This window comes from Scyliorhinus torazame, chromosome 2 (assembly GCF_047496885.1).
Source record: "Scyliorhinus torazame isolate Kashiwa2021f chromosome 2, sScyTor2.1, whole genome shotgun sequence".
NCBI lineage: Eukaryota > Metazoa > Chordata > Chondrichthyes > Carcharhiniformes > Scyliorhinidae > Scyliorhinus > Scyliorhinus torazame.
The window spans coordinates 58229650-58255653 of record NC_092708.1 but is presented as its reverse complement, the minus strand read 5'-3'; the positions used below and the strand labels follow the sequence as shown (position 1 = coordinate 58255653).

At 44.3% G+C, this 26004-nt stretch overlaps 1 protein-coding gene across 5 annotated transcripts in view; it reads left to right on the top strand.

Moving 5' to 3' along the window:
- The window catches only part of kynu (kynureninase), a 288595-nt gene that overhangs the window by 251736 nt on the left and 10855 nt on the right, over nucleotides 1-26004 (top strand). For all 5 annotated transcript variants that reach the window (XM_072471682.1, XM_072471700.1, XM_072471709.1 and 2 more), the window contains one exon: nucleotides 5111-5341. In XM_072471682.1, the coding sequence (XP_072327783.1) occupies nucleotides 5111-5341 (231 nt within the window). The remainder of the gene's footprint in view (nucleotides 1-5110; nucleotides 5342-26004) is intronic.

Sequence of the window (26004 nt, the reverse complement as noted above, 5' to 3'; positions counted from 1 at the left end):
GTCACAGCTGCTACCCGTTCGACAGACTGTGTCCTCGACTCTTTTCTTACCTTTCCTTCTTTTTTGAAGGATCAGGTCTTTCCTTTTCTTTTTCTTCTTAGCTTTAGTACCATCGTCCATGAAGTTGGTATGATTCACACTCACACCTGCACCGGGAGCACCATTCTTGCTACTGTTCTCGACCAAGAGCTTAATTGTTTCTGAATCCCTTGCTGTAACAGCTGTTTCTCGATCTTCTGCTGTAATAGCTGTTTCTGGATCTTCTGCTATAAAAGCTGTTTCTGGAGTCTTTGCTGGATTGAGGAATTTTGGGTGATCCATGTTTCTTGCGCTCGACCGCTGTACCACATGCCATCAACCGGTGAGGCATCTAATGTCGACATACGTTTGGACGCGTTTGAAGTTGCAGGCAAGTTTGCGACTTCAGGAATGATCTGCAAACCCTCGCATTCCGGTATCTCAGCTAGACCAATGTCCTCAACATTAGGCATTACTTCTTCACTTTGTGTTTTAGCTTCAATTTGTGACTCATCTGATATAAGAACACATGTTTCGTCTTTTGTTGGAGAAGCGCACGAAAACGTATCCATTTGTCCTTCCTGCAAGTTCATTTGATGGACTGGCCTAAAGTACTTGGGAATCCACTGCAGGAATCATTCCGTGGGCATGTGATAATTCATCGTACTTCTCTGGAGCCAATTTCTCCAAAATGGGGATTATTTCTTCAGTTACCAGTTGGCTGTTCGTAGTTGATTTACTCTCAGCTAATTTGTCTGCTGTTGCTTTCTCATTTTCAGCCTCTGCATACTTCATCTCAGAACTTTCACACTTATCGTTGTCCTGCACAGATTGGATGCTACTTGGTTATCACCTCGTCACTGATTCCAAATAAACGAAATATATTTTCATAGTTTTCCTCTTCTGGCTCATCATCTGATTCTTCACCCTCCTCATTGTAATCAGCATCATCATCTGCAATAGCTTCTCCTGTCAAGTACTATGTGTTCATGCAAGAAGTGACTAATTTCAGTGTCAGCAGTGAGTCTGGCTGCAGAACCTTCATCCAGCTCTACTGGGGCTATTTAGCACAGGGCTAAATCGCTGGCTTTGAAAGCAGACCAAGGCAAGCCAGCAGCACGGTTCAATTCCTGTAACAGCCTCCCCGAACAGGCGCCGGAATGTGGCAACTAGGGGCTTTTCACAGTAACTTCATTGAAGCCTACTTGTGACAATAAGCGATTTTCATTCATTTCATTCATGTTCTGAAACTTCAGGAGGACAAAAAAATTAAAGAAAGAGTCATTTGGTGCAGTTTTCGTAACAGTTGTACCAGTCCCCCGAGCCTTATGCTTCTGCTTCATTTTAATGGTTTTCAATGTGATTTTTTTTCCTTTCTTCCAGTCGATCTGGAACCCTGTGCATCCCGTGCTTTCGGGTTCATGAAAGAAGAAAAAGTCTGACTCATCAGGCTGTGACTCCATCTGGTATGTTTTTGTCACTGCTCCATTTGTGAAATACTCATTTGGCTCATACTTAAACTCAAGAGTAAAACTCATTGATTGTCCAGGATCTGAAAATTTCACCTTTAAATCTTGTAAATGCTTTAAGTTAGGCTCATCCTGTATCATGTCACTGAGCAATCCACGTTTTTGAAGACTGTCAGCCAGAATTCTGGAATTCCTTTTGGCTCCTCCTTTTCTTCATTTGTTTTCTCTTCCTCCACCTTGACTTTTTCTTTCAGTTCATCTGATAACTCCTCCAGTTCGTCATGTTGCCATTTGCACTCATCCTCTGTCGCAGTGCTGTCTGGAATGTACAGCCGCTCAACTAGCTCCAGTGCCTCACACATTTCCGCTCCTATGATAGTCTCTCGTTCCGTGTCCACAATTGAAAATGATATGGTGTGAATGCTTCGAGATCACATGTGCTTAATGTCACAATTTCATTCCCATTGTAGCCTTGTTTGATTGACGACTTTCAGTTTAACTTGCAGCTCGTTCAAATCTGACAAACAAGATTGGCCCTCGATCCTATGTCGAGCTTCTATTTGATTAATGTGCCATTCACCATCAATGGAATTGTCTATCTGTCTTCGATGGTATTAGCATCACCATCATTATTGCTGCAACTGGTTCGAAAAACTTCTTCACTTTGCATGTTCGGACTCATTGTGTCCTCAGTCAAATTCATATCAACGAAAAACAGTCTTCAATGCGCATCTCGTCAATCACGTTAACTGATCCTGTTTGGTCCACTATTGGAAGTGAAAAATATTGCCTTGCAAATTTATTTGTTCTGCCACATCTGGAACATACCTTCCCAAATGCTAGACATTGTGATGGCAAGTGTCGATTGCCGCATTGCTGGCATAAAATGACTGACCCAGTCGGCCGCTTAAAATGGTCACCTCCACTGTGACCAAGTTCCTTCTTTGGCTGCGTCACTCAGCTTCTGGCGCTGGCACTTTCTTCCACATTGGCGCCAAAATGCTGTGCAGCTAGCTTGCTAGCATGACAAATCTTGATAGCTGAAGCTCATCTTCCCTTAATAGCCTCTTGCGTATCTTGTCATTTGATATTCTGAACACTATCTGATCGCAGATCATCGATGACTTTAATGTACTAAAATTGCACGATTGCGCCTTCAACCGCAAGTCGATTAGAAAACTGTTGAACGATTCGCCTACTTTCTGAGCACGCATGCAAAAGATATAATGCTTGAACGTTTAATTTTTTTTCGGGGAGCAATGCCGATCAAAGTATTTTATTGCTTCGTCAAAGCTTTTGCTGTCCGTCTCCCTGCGAATGTGAAAGTACTATCAATTTTGATGGCTTGAGGACGTGCTACCATGAGCAGCAAAAGCAATATGCCTCCCGTCAGGCTGTGCCTGCAGGCCAAGGGCTGCAACATAGAGTTTGAATTGCTGCTTAAAAACACGCCAATTCTCATCTACATTACCGGTGACTTGAAGCTGATGAAGTGCCTTCAGACCTTCCATCTTCAACTTCACAGTCTTTCCATGCGTTGAGTTCCAGTTGCCAGTAGTTTACCAGGTAGGTGGAAGAATTTTCTTTTTTCTTTCTTCGGTCTGTTTTGCCCGCCTTCTCCATAGTTATCTTCAATTGTTCAACACTCCTGATACTATGTTATGTTGTGTGTTGTAGCCGTGGTAAAAATGCACACAGAACATTTAGTTCTTTACTCGTAAGGTAGTTTATTGGCAAAATGAACACATGGAAAGATAACCAAAGAAACTATAATACAAACAGTAATAAATCTCCGAGGGCTACGTGTAATGCGACTCTCCTCTGATACGACTCACTGCCGACTGCCCAATCTCTAGAGTCACATGTTGGATCCCTGTCACCACCTGCTGGTCAGAGGTCATATATCTAACTATGTGCATTACTGTGCATATGCATATCACCACATACCTCATCCCTTAAATCTGTGCTCCCTTGTTATTGACCCCTCTATTCCACCCTATCAATGCCCCTTATAACTTTGTACACCTCTATCAGGTCCCCTCTCAACCTTTGCTGCTCCATGGAAAACAGTCCCAGTCTATTCAATCTTTCCACATAGCTCTGACCCTCTAGCCCAGGTAAATCTCCTCTGCAGCTTCTCCCGTGCAGTTACATCCTTCCGAAAATGAGGTGACCAGATCTGCATGCAATACTCCACGTGTGGCCAAACCAACGATTTATACAGTTCAAGCATGACCTTCCTGCTAATAAGGGCAAGTACCCCACATGCCTTCTTAACCACCTTAACTACTGCCCTGCTACCTTTAGGGATCTGAGGATATGTTCTCCAAGGTCGCTCTGATCTTCAGTACTTTCCAGGTTCCTATGATTCACAGTGTAATTTTGTGTCTTGTTAGCTCTCCCCAAGTACATCAGCACTGTTTTAATTCCGGTTAAATTGTCAGTGTAGAGTTCAGGCACAAATTTCACATCAATACCAACTACTGATATTTCAACATAAAAGGTTTAAAATCAGTAGGTAAATGAATTAAAAATCTACTGATAAAATTTGTTCTTTTGAAGTTTTCTCCAGATTTTCCTTTGTAGCACAATGCACTCCAGGACAAATGGAACCCTCATATCAGTTATCTTTAAATTTAAAAAAACGGCAGGTCTCAGTTAGCAATGTAATTTAATATATGCATATAGAACATGGCTGAATTTTGACAGGCAATCTATCAAAATAGCAGGATAGGTAACAATTACCATTTTGTAGTATTACAGTCCTTTTAAGTAAACTAAAAATTCAATCTGCATAGCTAATATAAAAATTATACATAACTTGAAAAATTTGCATTCATCTGAATTTCAAATAAAATCCTTCCTTTGCCAAAAGGTCGTGGTGTAGAAGGTTATGGAAGTTAGTTGAAGAGGCATTTTACTATTTCCTCTTCTCGATGAGGGATATTAATTCTGCGCTCATTTTATTGGCACTCAATGCCCCCCAAAGCCTCCAAAATTGGAGACAGGAAGCACATCCATATTTTCACCTGGCACTCACCATATTGGATAAGGTGATTACAATGGTGTTGGGAGCACACAGCAGGGACATTCAAGGATGCAAATAACATGTTGCAGGATCAGTTTTCCATTTTTAAATGCCCTTGTGTTTCATGCACCATGTACAATCATCACAGCGGGTAAATCCAGGAGAGGTACCAATCAGCCACGACCTGATTGAATGGCGAAATCGAGAGCCTGAGTGACTTTCTTTTTTTTGTAATTGGAGTGATTTGGGATTTCCAAATTCTTTAATCTGTAATTTGTTCTCTTTAAATCTGGGCTGTTGCTTTATGCATAACAATTGAAGGTAATTTGTGAAATGTCTGGATGTAGAGGTGGAATAGTCAGAAAGCTATATCTGAGTTGAATGAGATTGTTTTTTCCAGGGTGAATGTTCCAGCTTGTTTCTCTAGAATTGTTGCAATGCACGAAAACAAGGAAAATTATTCACTGTAATATTTTACATGGGCAAAATTAATGTTTAATCCAAAAATGTTGGCACAGTTGTATTACTGCAAAATGTGATGTATTTACTGTGTGACTTTGGCAAACATATCTGTGATTAATCCCATTTATTTCAGATCTTCAATCAAACTGACAAGAAAGCACTGCGGAGAAAATCTGTTTTACTTACTGGTTACTTGGAGTGCCTGATCAAGCATTACTATTCAAAGGTTCCAGATAATCCTCAGAAGCCATATGTCACTATCATTACTCCTTCTAATATTGAAGAACGAGGCTGCCAGCTCTCATTGGTTTTTTCAAGCCATATCAGCTTGGTTTTCATGGAATTGCAGAAAAGAGGAGCTACAGTAAGTCGTGTTTTGGCAGTTGGTGTTTCCTGCTGTTCACGATTCAGGATTGCCATAGATATGCTCTCAAGTACAAAACTTTTACGTTCGTGATTTATATGGGAGCTGCATTGCATTGCCCTTGATCTATTTGCACCCCCCCTATAATATTGGAAATGATGAAGATATTCTTGGGCAACCCAAATTGGATACTGGTGCCATTCAGACACCTGGGGGTAGAAATCCATATGCTGATGCTTCTTTCCACCTTTCATGTGATGTGGATGTCACTGGCTCAGCCAACATTTTCTGGCCATCCCTGATTGTCCTTGAGAAGCTGGTGGTGAGCTGAAGTTCCCATTCATTTCCTGCTGTTGCCCTTCTAGGTGGTAAAGTTTGAAAATTTGGAAGGTGCTATTAAAGGAACATTGGTGAGTTGCCACCATGCAAATTATAAATGGTACACACTGCTGCCACTGTGCGTTGGTCATGGAAGGAGTGAATGTTGAAGGTGGTGAATGCCAATCAAGCAGGCTATTTTGTCCTGGATGGCGTGGAGCTTCTTGGGTGTTGTAGCAGCGCTAATCTTGGCAAGTGGAGGGTTATGGTTCTTACTTGTGAAATGAAAATGAAAATCACTTATTGTCACAAGTAGGCTTCAATGAAGTTACTGTGAAAAGTCCCTAGTCGCCACATTCTGGCGCCTGTTCGGGGAGGCTGGTACAGGAATTGAACCGTGCTGCTGGCCTGCTTGGTCTGCTTTAAAAGCCAGCGATTTAGCCCAGTGTGCTAAACCAACCCCTTGTAGATGTATCTTGTAGATGATGGATAGATATTGCTCTTGTAGCCACAGTATTTATATGGCTGGTCCAGTTCGGTCCCTGGTCAGTGGTAACACCCAGGATACTGATTTTGGGAGATTCAGAGATGGCAATTGTTACACATGTGGAATATTGTAATTGGGTGCAATGTCTCTTTACGAGTCTCGTCACATGAAGGCCATGACGTCATAGGCTACTTCATGGGCTTTTACCATTAGTCTAGTACCAGCTGTTGTACAGTGAACATCCGTGTAATAAACCTCTGTTGATTATTGTACTCAAACCATGTGCATCTGCAATCCTCTTCTTTTATACTGTTAGTACAAAGTTACAACAGTACAAGAAGAAAACTGGTCATGAGGAATAGATCAGAAAATAATTATTTTAAAAAAAAATAAATTGGACGGTCGAAGTTGAGGCAGATCAAAGGAGGTCAGAAATTGCACTTGGTATCAGAACCGGTCAGGGTTTGGGATCAAATTCAAATGAAGGGTACGTATCAATTTTAAACCAGCACTTTGAGGCGTTCAGGCTATGGAGCTCATCATGTGCAGTATATTAAGACATGGAGGTAGAGTTGGGCAGAGAAAAAACAATGCTCGCATGCAAGCTGTTGCAATTGATAATTCCAATTTTTTAACTAGCCCATTGATTTAAGAGCAGTTGGAAGAGCATTCCGATATCAATAAACTCCAACGAGTACATACCCAGGGTCCTCAACCGTTCCTCAAACGACAAGCTCTTCATTCCAGGGATCATTCTTGTGAACCTCTTCTGGACCCTTTCCAAGGCCAGCACATCCTTCCTTAGATACGGGGCCCAAAACTGCTCACAATACCCCAAATGGGGTCTGACCAGAGCCTTATATAGCCTTCCGAAGCACATCGCTGGTCTTGTATTTTAGCCCTCTTGACATGAATGCTAACATTGCATTTGCCTTCCTAACTGCCTACTGAACCCGCACATTAACCTTGAGAGGATCGTCAACAAGGATTCCCAAGTCCCTTTGTGCTTCTGATTTTCTAAGCATTTCCCCATTTAGAAAATAGTCTTTTCCTCCATTCCTCCTTCCATAGTGCATAACCTCACACTTTTCCACATTGTATTCCATCTGCCACTTCTTTGACCACTCTCCTAGTCTGTCCAAGTCCATCTGCAGGCCCCCCTGCTTCCTTAATACTACCTGGCCTTCTACAGATGTTAACCGTGCTGATGCCGGTCCTAACCGGCTCCCGCCATCTACTGGCCTTCCCAGGGAAAACCCAGCTGGGCTCCGATTAGTATTGGTCCACGCAAAGGTGGGCCAGGTGGAACTGCACCTGGGGGTCTTGCAGGCAATTGGAGCCCCCTGGGTGGTCGGGGACAGCACAGAGTGGCCCCCATCTGTCCCCTTGGCACATGGGCATCTTGGCACTATCAGAAAGGGTGGCGTGGTGGTTAGCACTGTTGTCTCACAGCTCCAGGGACTCAGGTTCGATTCCCGCTTGGGTCACTGTCTGTGTGGAATCTTCACGTTCTCCCAGTGCCTGCGTGGGTTTCCTCCGGGTGATCGGTTTCCTCCCACAAGTCCCGAAAGATGTGCTGTTTGGTAATTTGGACATTCTGAATTCTCCCTCTGTGCACCCGAACAGGTGCCAGAATGTGGTGACGAGGGGCTTTTCACAGTTGCTTCATTGCAGTGTAAGCCTACTTGGGACAATAAAGATTATTATTCTCGCAGTGCCATCGTGGCACTGCCAGGGGATGTACAAGGGATGTACTTCCTAGGCTGTAGAAGGCTCTGGTTAGACCCCATTTGGAGTATTGTGAGCAGTTCTGGGCCCCGTATCTAAGGAAAGATGTGCTGACCTTGGAAAGGGTCCAGAGGAGGTTCACAAGAATGATCCCTGGAATGAAGAGCTTGTCGTATGAGGAACGGTTGAAGACTCTGTACTCGTTGGAGTTTAGAAGAATGAAGGGGGATCATATTGAAACTTACAGGATAGTGCGAGGCCTGGATAGAGTAGATGTGGAGATGATGTTTCCACTTGTAGGAAAAAAGGGGACACAATCTCAGACTAAAGGGACACTCCTTCAAAACATAGATAAGGAGGAATTTCTTCAGCCAGAGGGTGGTGAATCTGTGGAACCCTTTGCCGCAGAAGGCTGTGGAGGCCAAATCACTGAGTGTCTTTAAGACAGAGATAGATAGATTTTTGATCAATAAGAAGATCATGCGTTATGGGAAGAAGGCAGGAGAATGGGAATGAGAAAAATATCAGCCATGATTGAATGGCGGAGCAGACTCAATGGGCCGAATGGCCTAATTCTGCTTCTATGTCTTATGGTCTAAAGTGCCCAGGTGGCACTAACCAGGAACAATGCCAGGATGGCAGTGCCAGGGTGCCTGCTGCCAGGATGGCACTGCTGAGGGTCAGGACCTGAGGGGGGGGGGCCATGAATATGAAAAAAGTAATGAGGGGAACATGAAGGATGGGATGGTGAAGAGCAGGTATGAATGGCCTCCAGAAGGTTGGAGAGGTGAAGGACGCCGGTGCTGGAAGGGGGACCCGAAAGGAGCCGTGGGACTGCCCGACAGCAGGGTGTCCTCACTTGAGGGCCTGTGAGGTAATGGCCATGTGTGTGGAGGGTGACATTGCGCGAGGGTGGGTAACCCTCATGTTCATTTAGAGATCAGGGCACCCTTTCGAAATAATGGCCCAATCTCTGAGGAGCCTGTCTGGTCAGTGAGTTCAGGTCACTGGTGATGAAATAAATTCGAAGTGTGGGCTAGCCCAGAGAGAAACTCCTCAAGGCCCAGAAGAATGACTGTGAGGGCCACGAAGAATCCAGCACGAGTTTGCAGAGTCAAAAGAAATAACTTTATTTAAAATTACATAGATACAGCAACAGTAGTAGCACTTCCCTATTGCTTCACTCCTCGAGCTAGTAACACTCTGGTCAGCTCTATTTATGCAGGTGAAACTGCAAATGATTTCTCCGCCGCCCTCGTTGGAGGAGCTCATACTCAGGATACCCAATTATCCCCAGCCAATAGTATTCCGGCAGGTTATAACAGTGACTAAGTGTGGTTAGAAGGCGATGGAACCGGGGAGAATCTCCAAGCCAAACCTGCCTGAAATTACACTTTGCGCGCGATTTAACTAAATGGAAGCAATGTTCCACAGCAACGGCGAGAAACACAACGCTATCAAATATCACTCTGGTTAGATAGGGGGCCTGATCAGGGAATGCGGGCCGAGGCCGCACATAACCCCATTTTCTGCATTGAGGAGCTTTGCTCGCCGGAACTCCTTAGTGTAGCGCGAGATCGGGACACCATTTTAAAATGGCATCCCGATCTCTGGCGCGCGGGACACGATCCCCGATCTCGCCACGCCCCAACTCACTGCGTTCCCAGGCACCCCTGCACAGCACCTGCGTAGGGCTTCCCCAGTCCGATGGTCACCTCGTGAAAAATGCCAGCTTGGTACCTTGGCGGTTCCAGCTTGGTATCCATCTAGGCACATTTTCAGTGCCAGGTTGTCTCCCAGGTGACAGTTCCAGAGTGTCATGCTGGCAGTGCCTGAGTGGCACCACTACCCTGCCCAAAGAGCATGTACCTGGGCCCTCCGATCTACTGGGACACCCCCACGAGTGCCGTTTCATCTGATCCCCGTCTGTTGGGACCAGTACTGCACGGCGCTCGCCCGATGGTGAGGCGAAGGAGACCGATCCCAATCTGACTGTGTGACTTCCAGAAGCAGAAATTGCACAAGACGTACCTACTATTATGAGTATTCGCTTGCAAAAAGGGACTGTAACACCTCTAAGGGTCGGGACATCTACTGGAGAACCTGAAAATACATCTAAGGTCAAGGATAACAGAGTCCGGGAAGTGCGCAGACAACCCGTGAGAAATACATGCGTACCTGATCGCCTACCTTATAGAATTTACAGTGCAGAAGGAGGCCATTCTGCCCATCGAGTCTGCGTCGGCTCTTGGAAAGAGCACCCCACCCAAGATCCACACCTCCACCCTATCCCCATAACCCAGTAACTCCACCCTGAGGGCAATTTTGGACACTAAGGGCAATTTAGAATGGCCAGTCCACCTAACCTGCACATCTTTGGACTGTGGGAGGAAACCGGAGCACCCAGAGGAAACCCACGCGCACACGGGGAGGATGTGCAGACTCCGCACAGACAGTGACCCAAACCGGAATCGAACCTGGGACCTTGGAGCTGTGAAGCAATTGTGCTATCCACAATGCTACCGTGCTACCTTATTGACTATGTTTTTACAATGTAATAGTTTGATGCCTGCACTTGAGTGTGTGTGTATATATATATGTAAGTGGGATTAGGTGGGCAGGTCAGGGCCTTTCTTGGGCCAGAGGGCCTCTTCTGCACTGCAGTATTCTGTGATTCTGTAAATGACTATGTTAAAATATTAGTTATAGTTGTGTTGGATCTTTGCAGTAAAGGGGGATGGATGTTATATATGTGGTTTCTTGTAGTAGTGTGAAATGTCTCTTTAAGAGCTGAGTCACATGAGAGGTCGTGATGTCAAAGGCTACTTTGTGGGTTTTTGCCCTGAGTCTAGTGCCACCCTTTGTATAGTGAACATCCATCCAATAAATCTCTGTTCATTATTTTATTCAACCCACGTGTATCCTGTTATTTTATGCTGTTAGTGCAACGAGCAGTGAGTGGAGTTGGCAGTTTGATAACGTAGGAGTTTAAGGGTTAATCTCTTGCCTTAGAATCTAGGACTAATTGCTGCTTTGATACACACACTATTTAGTCGGGTTTAAATTCTAAAGGTTATGCAGTTCGGGCTGAGGAAAGTGACAGAAAGTCTTACGTAGTGGATGGGGCTGCTGTAGTTTGAATAGTTCACTGGAGTTAGCAGGAAATCTAGTTTAAACCTGTCCCTGACACAGCTGAGGCAGAGTTTAAATCAGAGGGCCTCTCTGCATCCTGTACAGAGCACATCGAGCAGTGAGTGGAGTTGGCAATTAGCTAAATGTGGGAGTTAGGTGAAGTGGGGGAGTGAGAGGTTGTTTTCTTTTCTTTTCTGCTGTCATGTTTTCCGAACTACTTTCACAGTTGCGGACCAAAAACTGCAAGATTATTAAGGGATTAACTGAGGAGCACCAAGAAAAAGAAAGAAATCAGAGACTAAGAGAAGGAGGCTAAAGATAACATAAAGGGAGTATCTTAATGGTTAAGTAATCAGCAAAGTTAACACGTAGGACTCAGTAAGCCCAAGTTTAAGTCATGGCAGGTGAGGTCAGCTGAGTGGAATGTGTGACCTGTCGTATGTGGGAAGTCATGGATCCTACCAGCATTCTAGATGACCACGTATGCAGGAAGGGTTCACGAATGCAGAAACTTAAGCATCAAGTTTCTTAGCTGGAGTGGTGGCTGGAGACAGTCTGGCTCATCCATAAGGCTGAGAGTTGCATGGATAGCACGTTTAGGGAGGTGATCACACCACAGCTCAAGGGACAGGCAGGTAGTGCGAGAGTCCCCTGGGGGCCCACTCACAAATTGGTTTTCCATTTTGGAAGCTGATGTTTCTTCGTTCCTACAGGGAGTGCAGACAGAGCCAAATTTCTGGCACCACAAGCGGCTTGTCTCTACAGGAAGGTAGAAAGCAGAAAGTCATAGTGATGGGGTGATTAGTTAGGAGAACAGACAGGAGTTTCTGCGGCCACAAACGTGACTCCAAGATGGTGTGTTGCCTCCTTGGTGCCAGGGTCAGGGATGTCACTGAGCAGCTGCAGGGTTTCCTGAAGGGGCAGGGTGTGAAGACAGAGGTCATGGTACACATTGGTATCAGTGGTATAAGTAGAATGAGGGATAAGGCGCTACATCGAGAATTTAGGGAGCTAAGCAGTAGATTAAAGAACAGGACCTCAAAGGTTGTAATCACCATATTACTCCCGTTGCTATGTGCTAGTGAGTTCAGAAGTAGGAGAGTGGAGCAGATAGCTCAAGAGTTGGTACAGGAAAGGGAGGGGTTTCGATTCCTGGATTACTGGGATCATTTATGGCGAAAGTGAGATCTGTACAAGCGGAAGGGTTTGCTCATGCTGGTGGGAGGGATTTAAACTAGTTCGGCAAGGGAGGGGACACAGGGTGTTAATGCAATACAAAGAACAAAGAAAGAACAAAAGTATAACACAGCAACAGGCCCTTCATCCCTCCTAGCCTGCGCCGACCATGCTACCCGTCTAAACTAAAATCTTCTACACTTCCGCGGTCCGTATCCCTCTATTCCCATCCTATTCATGTATTTGTCAAGATGCCCCTTAAACATCACTATTGTCCCTGCTTCCACCACCTCCTCCGGCAGCGAGTTCCAGGCACCCACTCCCCTCTGTGTGAAAAAACTTACCTCATACATCTCCTCTAAACCTTGCCCCTCACACCTTAAACCTATGCCCCCTCGTAATTGACCTCTCCACCCCGGGAAAAAGCCTCTGACTATCCACTCTGTCTGTGCCTCTCATAATTTTGTAGACCTCCATCAGGTTGCCCCTCAACCTCCTTCGTTCCAGTGAAAACAAATCAAGTTTATTCAACCTCTCCTTATAGCTAATGCCCTCCATACCAGGCAACATCCTGGTAAATCTCTTCTGTACCCTCTCTAAAGCCTCCACATCTTTCTGGTAGTATGGCGACCAGAATTGAACATTATACTCCAAGTGTGGCCTAACTAAGGTTCTATACAGCTGCAACATGACTTGCCAATTTTCATACTCAATGCCCCGGCCAATGAAAGCAAGCATGCCGTATGCCTTCTTGACTACCTTCTCCACCTGTGTTGCCTCTTTCAGTGACCTGTGGACCTGTACACCAAGATCTCTCTGACTGTCAATACTCTTGAGGGTTCTACCATTCACTGTATAATCCCTACCTGTATTAGACCTTCCAAAATGCATTGCCTCACATTTGTCCGGATTAAACTCGATCTGCCATCTCGCCGCCCAAGTCTCCAAATGATCTAAATCCTGCTGTATCCTCTGACAGTCCTCATCGCTATCCGCAATTCCACTACCCTTTGTGTCGTCCGCAAACTTACTAATCAGACCAGCTACATTTTCCTCCAAATCATTTATATATGCTACGAACAGCAAAGGTCCCAGCACTGATCCCTGCGGGAACACCAGTACTCACAGCCCTCCAATCAGAAAAGCACCCTTCCATTGCTACTCTCGGCCTTCTATGACCTAGCCAGTTCTGTATCCAGCTTGCCAGCTCACCTCTTATCCTGTGTGACTTCACCTTTTGTACCAGACTGCCATGGGGGACCTTGTCAAAAGCCTTACTGAAGTCCATATAGGCAACATCCACTGCCCTACCTGCATCAATCATCTTTGCATCAATAGGGACACAGCTAGGATTATCATAGATAAGACAGAGGAGATAAGATTGTGTATTGACATGTGGAGTTGTGATGTTGTTGTCATCACAGAGATGAGATTGAAGGAGGGGCAGGACTTGGCAGCTCAACATTCCGAGGTACAGGATCTTCAGACAAGACAGTGGAGGGTGTAAAAGGAGTTGGTGTTGCATTATTGATTAAGGAGTCAGTTACTGCAGTAAGGAGGGACAATATCTTGGACGATATCTCTAAAGAGGCTGTGTTAGTAGATCTTAGGAATAAAAAGGGGCAGTCTCATTGCTGGGAGTGTACTATTGACCACCAAATAGTCAACTGGCAGTAGAGGAGAAGATATGTAGAGAATTCACTGAAGTGTGTGAAAACAATATTAGAGTAATTATATTTAGGGGATTTTAACTTCCCCAACATTAATTGTGATAGTCACATTATAAAAGGTTGAGAGGGAGCAGATATCTTGAAATGTATTCAAGAGAGCTTTTTATATCAACATGTCAAAGGTCCAACAAGGGATGGTGCAGTGCTGGATTTAGTTCTGAGGAACAAAGCTGGACAGGTGTTCAAGATAGCAGTGGAGGAGCATTTTAGTGACAATGACCATAATACTACGTTTTAAAGGAAAGAGATTTTTAAAAATAATCTTTATTGTCAAAAGTAGGCTTACATTAACACTGCAATGAAGTTACCGTGAAAAGCCCCAAGTCACCATATTCCGGCGCCTGTTCGGGTACACAGAGGGAGAATTCAGAATGTCCAAATTACCTAACAGCACGTCTTTCGGGACTTGTGGGAGGAAACTGGAGCAAACCCACACAGACATATGGAAACCATGCAGACTCCGCACAGTCAGTGACCCAAGCCGGGAATTGAAACCTGGGACCCTGGAGCTGTAAAGGAACAGAGCTAGACACTGTGCTACCGCGCCGCAGATGGCATCCAAAAAAAGTTTTGGATTGAGGGAAGGCTATTTTTATTAAAATAAGGCAGAATCTGGCCAAAGTAGACTGGGAACAGCCACTTCTGGGTAAATCTACAGCAGAACAGTGGGGGACATTCAAAATGGAATTGGTGAGAGTACAGGTATAACATGTTCTCTTTTGGATGAAATGTAGGGACAACAAGTCCAGTGAACCCTAGGTGTCGAGGAATACTCAGGAAAGAAAATAAAGGCTTTTATTAGTTATAAAGGGAGCAAATATACAGAGATTCTTGTAGAGTATAGAAAGTGTAGGGAAGGATCTCAGAAAAGCAACTAGGAGAGCAGCGGGGACATGAAAAGCTCTTGCGGGTAAGATTAGGAAAAGTCCAAAGATATTCCATAAGTCTTATCAAGGTGAAGAGGATAAGCAGGGAAAGAATAGGACCCATTAGGGACCAAGAAGGTAACCTGTGCATCGAGCTGGATGACATTGGTAAGGTGATGAATAAGTACATCACATCTGTCTTCACTTTGGAGAAGGAGGATGTGGGTGCAGAGTTCAGACAAATGGACTGTGAAGTTCTTGAGCAGTTTGACATAGGGAGTCATGAGGTACTGGATGTTTTGGTGGGCTTAAAAATGGACAATCCCCAGGCCCAGGTGAGTTGTATCCCAGGCTGCCGTGGGAGGCAAGGGAGAAAGTTACAGGTGCTCTGACCCAAATTTTTAATTCCTCTCTGGCCACAGGGGAGGTACCAAAGGACTGGACATCAGCAAATGTGGTTCCACTTTTCAAGAAGGGTGGTAGAAATAAACCAGTGAATTACAGACCAGTGAGTCTCACATAATAATAATCTTTATTGTCACAAGTAGGCTTACATTAACACTGCAATGAAGTTACTGTGAAAAGCCCCATGACTATTGGAGAAAATTCTGAAGAACAGAATCAATTGCCACTTGGAGAGGCAAGGTTTGATCAGGGACAGTCACCACAGCTTTGTCAGAGGGAGGTCATGCCTAACAAACCTGATTGAATTTTATGAGGATGTCACCAGGTCGGTAGATGAGGGTAGTGCAGTTAATGTAGTTTAGATGGATTTCAGCAAGCCTTTCACAAGTTCCTACATGGAGGACTGATAAAGAAAGCAAAATTCCATGGGGTGGCACGTTAGCACTGTTGCTTCACAGCGCCAGGGACCCAGGTTCGATTCCAGGCTTGTGTCACTGTCTGTGTGGAGTCTGCACATTCTCCCCATGTCTGCGTGGGTTTTCTCCGGGTGCTCCGGTTTCCTCCCACAAGTCCCGATAGATGTGCTTGTTCGGTGAATTGAACATTCTGAATTCTCCCTCAGTATACCTGAACAGGAGCCGGAGTGTGGCGTGTGTGGGGATTTTTGCAGTAACTTCTTTGCAGTGTTAATGTAAGCCAACATGTGACATTAATAAAGATTATCATTATTATCCAGGGTAATGTGGCAAGTTGGATCCAATATAGGCTTGGTGATAGGAGACAGGTGGCGGTGGTAGAAGATTGCTTGTTTGACTGGAGGTCAGTGTCCAGTGGCGTACCACAGGGATCAGTACTGGGTCCCATATTGTTTGTGATACATATGAATGATATAGAAGGAAATGTGGGAGGGATGATAAGTAAGTTTGCAAATGACATGCCAATTGGCCAGGTCATTGACAGTAAAGAGAAGGTCTTAGGTTACAGAAGGATATAAACGGATTGCTCAGGTAGGCAGATTAGTTGCAGATGGAATTTAAACCTGAAAAATGTGAGATGATGCACTTTGGAAGGGATAACACAGCAAGAGATTACTCAATGAATGACAGGACACTAGGAAGGTCAGAGGGATCTTGGGGTGCTTGTCCACAGATTTCTGAAGGCGGCATGATAGGTTAACAGGTTAGTTTACAAGGCATACAGGGTACTTGTCTTCATCAGTTGTGGCACAGACTATATAAGAGATGTTATGTTGGAGCTGTACAGGACTTTGGTTAGGCCACAGCTGGAGTGCTGTGTTCAGTTCTGGTCACCGCACTTTAGGAAGGATATGATTGCGCTAGAAGGGGTGCAGAGGAGGTTTCACAGGATGTTGCTGGGATGGAGCATTTTAGCTATGAAGAGAGGCTGGATTTCTTTGGTTGGTTTGTTTCTTTGGTGTGGAGATGCCGGCATTGGACTGAGGTGAGCACAGTAAGAGGTCTTACAACGGCAGGTTAAAGACCAACAGGTTTGTTTCGAATCACTAGCTTTCGGAGTGCATTCACCTGAAGAAGGAGCTGTGCTCCGAAAGCTGGTGATTCAAAACAAATCTGTTGGACTTTAACCTGGTGTTGTAAGACTTCTTACTTGTTTCTTTGGAGCAGAGAAGGCTGAGAAGTGACCTGATTGATGTTCTTAAGATTATGAGAGGCTTGGACAGGGTGGGTAAAAAGCATTTGTTTCCCTTAGTTGAAGGGTCAATAGCAAGGGGCTATAATTTTAAGGTGTAAAGTAGGAGATTTGGAGGGGATTTGAGGAGACGTTCTTTCGCCCAGAGTGTGTTGATAGGATAGTTGAGGCAGGAAACCTCAAACTATAAAAAGGACTTGGATGAGCACTTGAAATTTCTAACTTTCAAGGCTTTGGGCCAAGTACTAGCAAGTGGGATTAGTGTAGATTAAAGTAGACTTTTGTCTTGGTGCGGGCTTGATGGGCCGAAGAACCTCTTCTGTAATGTATGATTGTAGTACAAAGAAACAACAATAATGCTATTGAATGTCCTGGGGTGATTGTTAGATTCTCTCTTGTTGGAGATGGTCATTGGCTGGGACTTGTAGGGCACGAATGTTACTTCCCAGGTATCAGCTCAAGCCTGAATTTTTCCGTGCCTTACTGACAGGCATTATATTGCTGCTTCCAGCACCTTCCAAACATCTGACTTCTACCAACGAGAAGGGCAAAGGTAGCAGATGCTTGCGAACAACACTTGCAATTCCCCTCCAAGTCACACACCATCCTGACTTGGAACTATATTGCCATTCCTTCACTGTCTCTGGGTCAAAATCTTGGAATTCCCTCCTTTACAGCACTATGGATGTACGTATAACATCATGGACTGTAGCGGCCCGAGAAGATGGCTCGTCACCACATCCAGTGGTTAGCACTGCTGCCTCACAGCGCAAGGGACCCGGGTCCGATTCTGACCTCGGGTGATTGTCTGAATGGAGTTTGTACGTTTTGCTCATGTCTGGGTGCGCCAGTTACCTTCCACAGTCCAAGGAGGTGCCGGTTAAGTGGGTTGGACAGGCTAAATTGCCCTGATGTATCGAAAGGTTGGGTGGCATTATGGCAGTAGGGTAGGGAATGGATCTGGGTAGGGTGTTCTTTCAAAGGGTCGGTGTAGACACGAAGGGCCAAATGGCCTCCTTTTGCTCTGTAGGGATTCTATTCTATTCAAATAGGGATGGGCAAGGGAAAATGCTGGCTGAGCCAGTGACCCCCACATCCCATGAAAGAGTATAAGAAAATCTGGGCACGATTGCTTTGGTATATGAGGAGTCATGAATGGTTCTGAACATTGTGCAGTCATGGACGAACATTTCTGACCTTATGATGGAACAAAGGTAATCAACAAAGCAGGTGAAGATGGATGGCCTAGCCTGGCGAACTCCTGCAATGATGTCCCGGGACAGAGATGATTAACCTCCATCAACCAAAATCACCTTCCTTTGTGTTCGATATGACTCCAACTAGTAGAGTTTTCCCTGTTATTCCCATTGACTCCGGTTCTGACAGGACTCCTTGATGACACCTGGTGAACTGTTGCTTTGATATCAAGGGCAGTCATTCTCACCTCGCCTCTTGAGTTCAGTTCTTTTGTCTGTATTACAAACAACAAAGAACAAAGAAATGTACAGCACAGGAACAGGCCCTTCGGCCCTCCAAGCCCATGCCGACCATGCTGCCCGACTAAACTACAATCTTCTACACTTCCTGGGTCTGTATCCCTCTATTCCCATCCTATTCATGTATTTGTCAAGATGCCCCTTAAATGTCACTATCGTCCCTGCTTCCACCACCTCCTCCGGTAGCGAGTTCCCGGCACCCACTATCCTCTGCGTTAAAAACTTGCCTCGTACATCTACTCGAAACCTTGCCCCTCTCACCTTAAACCTATGCCCCCTAGTAATTGACCCCTCTACCCTGGGGAAAAGCCTCTGACTATCCACTCTGTCTATGCCCCTCATAATTTTGTAGACCTCTATCAGGTCTCCCCTCAACCTCCTTCGTTCCAGTGAGAACAAACCGAGTTTATTCAACCGCTCCTCATAGCTAATGCCCTCCATACCAGGCAACATTCTGGTAAACCTCTTCTGCACCCTCTCTAAAGCCTCCACATCCTTCTGGTAGTGTGGCGACCAGAATTGAACACTATACTCCAAGTGTGGCCTAACTAAGGTTCTATACAGCTGCAACATGACTTGCCAATTCTTATACTCAAAGTTCTTATACTTGGTTCATCGACCAAGGCTCTAATGAACTCAAGAACTGAGTGACACTGGCAGAACCCAAACTAAGTGTCAGTGATAATAATAATAATCTTTATTGTCCCAAGTAGGCTTACATTAACACGGCAATGAAGTTACTGTGAAAATCCCCTAGTCGCCACATTCCGGCGCCTGTTCTGTACACAGAGGGAGAATTCAGAATGTCCAATTCACCTAACAGCACGTCTTTCAGGACATGTTGGAGGAAACCAGAGCACCCGGAGGAAACCCACGCAGACACAGGGAGAACATGCAAACTCTGCACAGACAGTGACCCAAGCCAGGAATCGAATCTGGGACCCTGGCGCTGTGAAGCAACAGTGCTAACCACTGTGCTACCGTGCCACCCAATATTGATATTGCTGAATAAGTGTTGCTTGAAAGCACTATTGATGATACCTTCCATCATTTAGTTGTAAGTACAAGGATTTTTGTGCAGTAAGGATTTGACACCTGCCTGTGCTGATTCCAAATCAGCTGGCAGCATGGCAATTTGATATTCCCCACCTCATTTGCATGATTGCAGCATGTGGCTGAGTGGATCCCATGCTGGTTCCTTCTTTGTGCTACTGGCTCCCTAAGGAGGGGAGCCCAGCAGCATTGTGCAGAAACCACATGATGTTGCAAGCCTCTCTTCTTAAAGACAGTCTGTTCCTCTTACAGAGAAGCTGTGCTTCATAATATTGGTGGAATTATGATTGAGGAAAATTGAGCACCAGGACTAAGAGTGTATTCCAGGATGATGAATGTGGTGTTGGAGGCATTGAGGGTGAAACTGGGCAGGAGGAGCAATGTCATGGCTCCACAGAATGGATTGGGGGAAGATAAGTAGTGAGGTAAATCCCAGATATTTTTCCCTGAGGACATGACAGCAGCACCACAGGAGTGCCCTCATGTGCACCCTTTTCCTTATAGCATTGCTGTGCCAGAGATGGCCGATGGTGCAGCAGACCACTGCAAGGCATCTGAAATGTTGTCCCCAGTGACACCACGGCAATGATTTTTGCAACCCTGCTTTGAGTTGAGCACTTTCTTTTTAATGTCCAGGAAAAGGGCTATCAGGACTTTTGGCTGTCTGATCATCCAGACTTAAATTCAAATTTTTAGTTATACACAAAAAAAGAATCAATCGCATGGCCTTGTTTAATTTATTTGAATTATTCTTCTCACCAGCCTGTATTGGATGTTCTTACATAAATGGGGTGGTTGTTGTGTTGGTGCGTGATCATTTTAAGAGGCTGGTCACATGATAGTTCATGACATCATTGGCTGCTTCATGGGCTTTGCCTCAGTTTTGATCAATCCTTTGTACAGTTAACAGCTATTTGCATTCAACGCCAACTTCAACTTCAAATTCTTTTGTCCTGAGAATTCAGAATATAACAGATGTAACTTGCAACACAGCTCAAAATAAGCTTGGTCCAGGGAATCGAACTGCAGTCAGCTTATAAGCTGTTTGCACGCTCCACTTTGAGGAACCAATTCAAATCTGGAGGAAACTGCTTAATTTTTGTTCCAGTGAGGACTGATCCATGTTTACAAGGGCACGCAATTGTAGACTCAGGACTCTGAAGTCAAACACACTTCATGCTGGTAAGCAGGTCCCAACCTTTTTTGGACACTAATTTTTTTTCCGCTGTTCTCCAAAGAGTAAATTTAAGTTTTCAAAATTCAACAAGAGCTTTGGCAGTCAATTACAATAAATGGGCCACTACCTTTAAAATGTGAAGGATTGCAAGTTGATATGTAAGGCTGTGTAAGTTTTGATTGGAGCTGAGCTCTGTAGGAATTCAAAAGGTTGTAGCTCAGGGGTCTTCAAACTCAGGATTGCGGCCCCGCGGGTGGGTCGCGGGCAGGTTTCGGGAAGGTCGCTGTAGTGATCTCAATATGTGCATGTACACAAGGGGTTAATGTGTAATCAGTGGCACCACATGATCACTAGAGGGCCGGACCAACAGGGGTATAAAAGGCAACCACATTGGGTCTCTCGGGGGTGCACTGTGACCAGGGCAAAAGCAGACTTGTTCAGATGGCTAGTGGAGTTACGTATAGTTGCCATAGTTAGATCTTGTTAACCTTATCACTAGTATCAAAGTTAAAGTAAAGAACTCATGCAATTATTGTTGTAGTTACACAATAAACCTTTTTGTTACTACTGGACGAGTTCAAATCTTCATCGAGATTCAGAATACCTCATCATTAGCCAAGGATGAAAGACTTCACAGAGAGAGTGATGAAAGACTCCACAGAGAGAGCGATGAACGACTCCACAGAGAGAGCGATGAAAGACTCCACAGAGAGAGCGACGCAAGCCTCCACAAAGAGAGTGACGCAAGTTCGGTGACAGACAGCTCGGTGACAGACTCAAAAATGGAAGCAAGCAAACACTCCATAGCGAACGCCATGAATGAACAAGACTATGAAGGTCTATCCACCTTATCTGCACAACCAGCAGCAGACTATGAAAGTCTACCAAGCTCACGTGAACAACAAAAAGACTATGAAAGTCTGCCCTGCTTATTTGAGCCACCAAAAGAAGACTATGAAAGACTACTCAGCTCATTTAACCAACAAGAAGACACTGAATGTCTACCCGCTGTATGTGAGAATAGTGACAATGTGATCACAATCGACATACAGGATGTGCAGGATCACAGCGAGACTGACAGATCTCAGCTCGTCTGTACAGAAGCACTCAACAAACAGAGGAGGGCTACTCATGAGTCCAGAGAGACCACGTCAATAGAAATCCTGAAGATTTTGACTCCAGAAGAGGACCAAAGGTGATTCAAATGAACCAGAAATAACTCCAGAAGAGGAGCACAAAGAGATCACAGATGATTCAAACGTACCTGAAATGACTCCAAAAGAGGAGCACCAAGAAATCAATGATGATTCAAGTGAACCAGAAATGACTCTAGAAGAGGTGTACCAAGGAAGCAAAGAAGAGGACTCAAATCCACCACAAATGACTGATGTCACCAACATCAATGCAACATCAGATCATTCTCACAATTCTCAAGAAGAAACGCTCAATGTAACAGATACCACAAAGGACACTGACACCAATAACTGTGACAATGACTCAAATCATCCACACGGAACACTCATTGAGCGCAACAAGAGCAACAAAAACTGCAAGAAGCACAGCAGAAACAACAAGAGCAACAACAAAAACAACATGCAGTGCAACAAGAGCAACAAAAACAACAAGAAGCCCTGCAGAAACAAGAACGACAGCAACATCAAAAACTACAAGCACAATAACAAAAACTAAAGAACAACAACAAAAACAACAAGAAGCATAATAAAAACAGAAACAACAAGAACAACAGCGAAAACAACAAAAACAGAAACAACAAGCATGACAAAAACAACAAGAACGACAACAAGAATGACAACGAAAACAACAAAGACATAAACGACAACAATGAAATAATGACCTGGTACAACTCTGCACATGAAGGACAATGCCACAGCACACTGCAAAACAATGACAAGACTACAAACATGCCAAGGCATGACACAGAATCTCACAAATTCACATCTGCTCCAGAACAAACAAGCAACACAGCTTTCAAGAAAGATGACATGCAGAATCAATTCCACAAACACAAGAAAAAGACCAGGTCAGACAACAAAGATGTAACACAGAATTGCTACCGCAAGCATAGAAAGAAAAAAACATAAATCAGACAACAAAGTGATTCGACCATTCAAACCTCATTGATGACTTCTTGTTTACTTAAACACAGGAACACTGACGACGTTCACAAAGAAATAACAACATTAACATCACCACTTCAACAACAGAAGAAGAAAGCAACTCGACCGAACAAATTCATAAAGTATGGACTCACAAAATGTTTTAAAATTAAGATTGGACTCATAAATATTAATTGGCTTTGTATAATCATCATGAACATCACACCTTGTACATAACATCATTTGTCTACCTATTTCACGGAAGCTAAAAAACCTAAGGGACTAAATGTATTAACATTTGACGGACTAACTCATTGATTTTATGTAATGCATTTGCAAACTGCATCCATTATGTTTGTTCAATTTTCTTTACAACATACAGAAAATATGTAACATGAAAAAAAGGGGATGTAGTGATCTCTATATGTGCATGTACACAAAGGGTTAATGTGTAATCAGTAGCACCACATGATCACTAGAGGGCCAGACCAACAGGGGTATAAAAGGCAACCACATTGCGTCTCTCGGTCTCTCTTGGGTGCACTGTGACTAGGGCAATAGCAGACTAGTTCAGATGGCTAGTGGAGTTATGTATAGTTACCATAGTTAGATCCTGTTAACCTTATCACTCGTATCAAAGTTAAAGTAAAGAACTCATGCAATTATTGTTGTTGTTACTCAATAAACCTTTTGTTACTACTGGACGAGTTTGAATCTTCTTCATCGAGATTCAGAATACCTCATCATTAGCCAAGGATTGAGTAGCACATGTTACCTATCACACAGGTAACAAAACAGTCGCGCTGTTCCTGGCCACGGGAGGAACTCCGGATGGCTGCGGGCGGTGTTTAAAAATGCCGGCTGCAACAGACTATTGAGATTGCTGGCCTTCCCCTGCATACAGACTGGATCAAGCAGTGCTCATTCCCGGAGCCCAGCAGGGTGGACCACCTCCTCATGTCAGCGCGCTGCCCAGGGTCAGTTTTTCTTTCAGCAGAAAATGGAGTCCCCCCACCGGAGGTGGCGGCAGAGAGCAGGTCACGACCCCTGTACGTTGATGTCACGTGTTCTGGGCGCGAGAGAGATTCCTCCATTTCGCTGCCAGCAGTGCTGGTGTGAACTCCTGGGCCTCTGGTGAACCCATGAAGTAGAAGCTGAAAACACGGACAAAGCAGCACAATGAAGATTACTTGAGGTGTGTAATTTTGCCGCTGCAAATCAGGATTCAAGGTTCATGTGTGTTATATGCAGGGAAGCATTGTCAAATGAATGTTTATGAACCTCAAACACATTTGAAGACTAAACAGGACGAATTTGAAGGCAAACCTCTTATTATTTTCAATGGTACAGTGAAATCTTAAAACATCAGCTGAAGTAATTATCAGAAATGTAACATTGAATAACCAAGCCAGTGAGATCGTGAGCACGAAGCAGGCTCACCTGTCACATTAAAGATAAGTGAAAATAATGAGTCGCGAAGGATGGCCGGCGTGGGTCGCAAATGTCGGCCAGTGTGGGTCCCGAAGGATGACCAGTTGGTAAAAATGGGTCCCGGGCAAAAATCTTGTAGCTGACATATCAACACCACAATGGTCTTGTGTCACAATGTACTTTCCTACTTGAAGATATGGCCTACTCCTGCTCCTAGTTCTTATGTTCTTATGAACAGAAAATCCAGCTCAGAGTAACTTCAACAAATCGCATGTCCACATACTGATCTCATGGAATAAGAACAAAAATAGCAGGAAAAGCTCAGGAAGTTTGCCTCCATTGTTTTTCCAGGTAGTGTCTGTGGGGAGAAACAGAGAGACATTTCAGGCCGATGACCGTTCATCTGAGCTGATGATCATATTTTGACCGATGCTGCCTGACCTGTCTAGTGTTTCTAGTTTTTGTTTATTTTTATTTCAGATTCCCAGCACACTCTGTATTTTGCTTTTGTATTGATTTCATGGCTGAATTTTGGAACAATTAGCTCTGTTGCAGGATCCAGCATAAGAAGTCATTCAATTTCTGGAATAGGAACTCTTTTTTTGGTTCTGTCTGTTTGTACAGCTCACATACATGCCTATGTATATCATAATTTACAGTTTTTTTGATGATTTCCCATCTTTTTTAGCAACTAGTACAGAATACTTCAGATCTCATGACCTCTGATTGCAAATAGAAGGCAACATTAGACACAACTGCAGTTTTACTACTTAATGACTTGGTTCTTCAGAGTCTTTGCCTGACTGAACACAATTTCCTACCTTCTGTCATAGCACCCTTTTAGCAGCTTGAAAAAGAATCACCTTGAAATACTATGTTATTAAGTGGAAAAACATGATGCTTTATCCATGATTACAACCTGCTGTAAGGTGACATTTTGTATATCTTGTCATGTTGGTAGGTCTTACTTAATCAAGCGCTGTCTGTAACACACTTAAAGTCTCATGTTAGAGTAGGCAGGAAATTGACTTTGTGAAAGCCTAATTGTCTTCAAATTCATTAAAGATAACCGCTAAAATAAAGCAAATTATATGTCCGCTGCCATCCTTCAGGAATTAGAATTTTTATTTTTCTCAAACATTTATATTTGAAGCTTTTTTCTATTTTTATCATTTTCTCAGGACCTGCGCAACACTGGAAACATTTCCATGATCTTAAATTTCTTACTTAACAGTCATTTCTTGGTTCCAACATTTAGGACTTAACTTTTGGGCATCAACTCCAAGGTTTGGTTGATCTAATGTTCTTTGATACACACTTAGGGCAGTGTGGTGTGTGTCATATTATGCACTTAATATGGGTTCTTTATGTTGCAGTGGTGGTGAATCATCGATGAGATCTCAAAGCTTTTGTGCTTAAGCTTCGACATCTTTATAGAATCCTTGCAATGCCTGCAATCCAAAAGGAGGCCATTTGGCCCATCAGGTCTCCACCGACCCTCTGAAAGATCACCCTATTTAGGAACACACCGCCACCTATCCCCGTAACCCCACCTAACCTGTACATCTTTGGACACTAAGAGGCAATTCAGCATGGCCAATCCACCTCACCTGCACATCTTTGAATGCTATGGGCACGATCCAATGGCCACACTGCACCCGAAAAGCAGCTCGCAGTGGTACAGTGTGATCGATAAAAGCCGAGAGATCCCACTCCTGGGTTCTACCCGACTCTCAACACCTCGCGTGATCCAACGCGATCTCGCGATACGTTGCAACGTAAATGCCGTCCATGTGGGCAGGATCACTTTTGAGACTGTGTAGATTTCCAAGGTACCTGAGGCTTTGGGGTTCATCCCCTTCACCTCGAGTGAGTACCA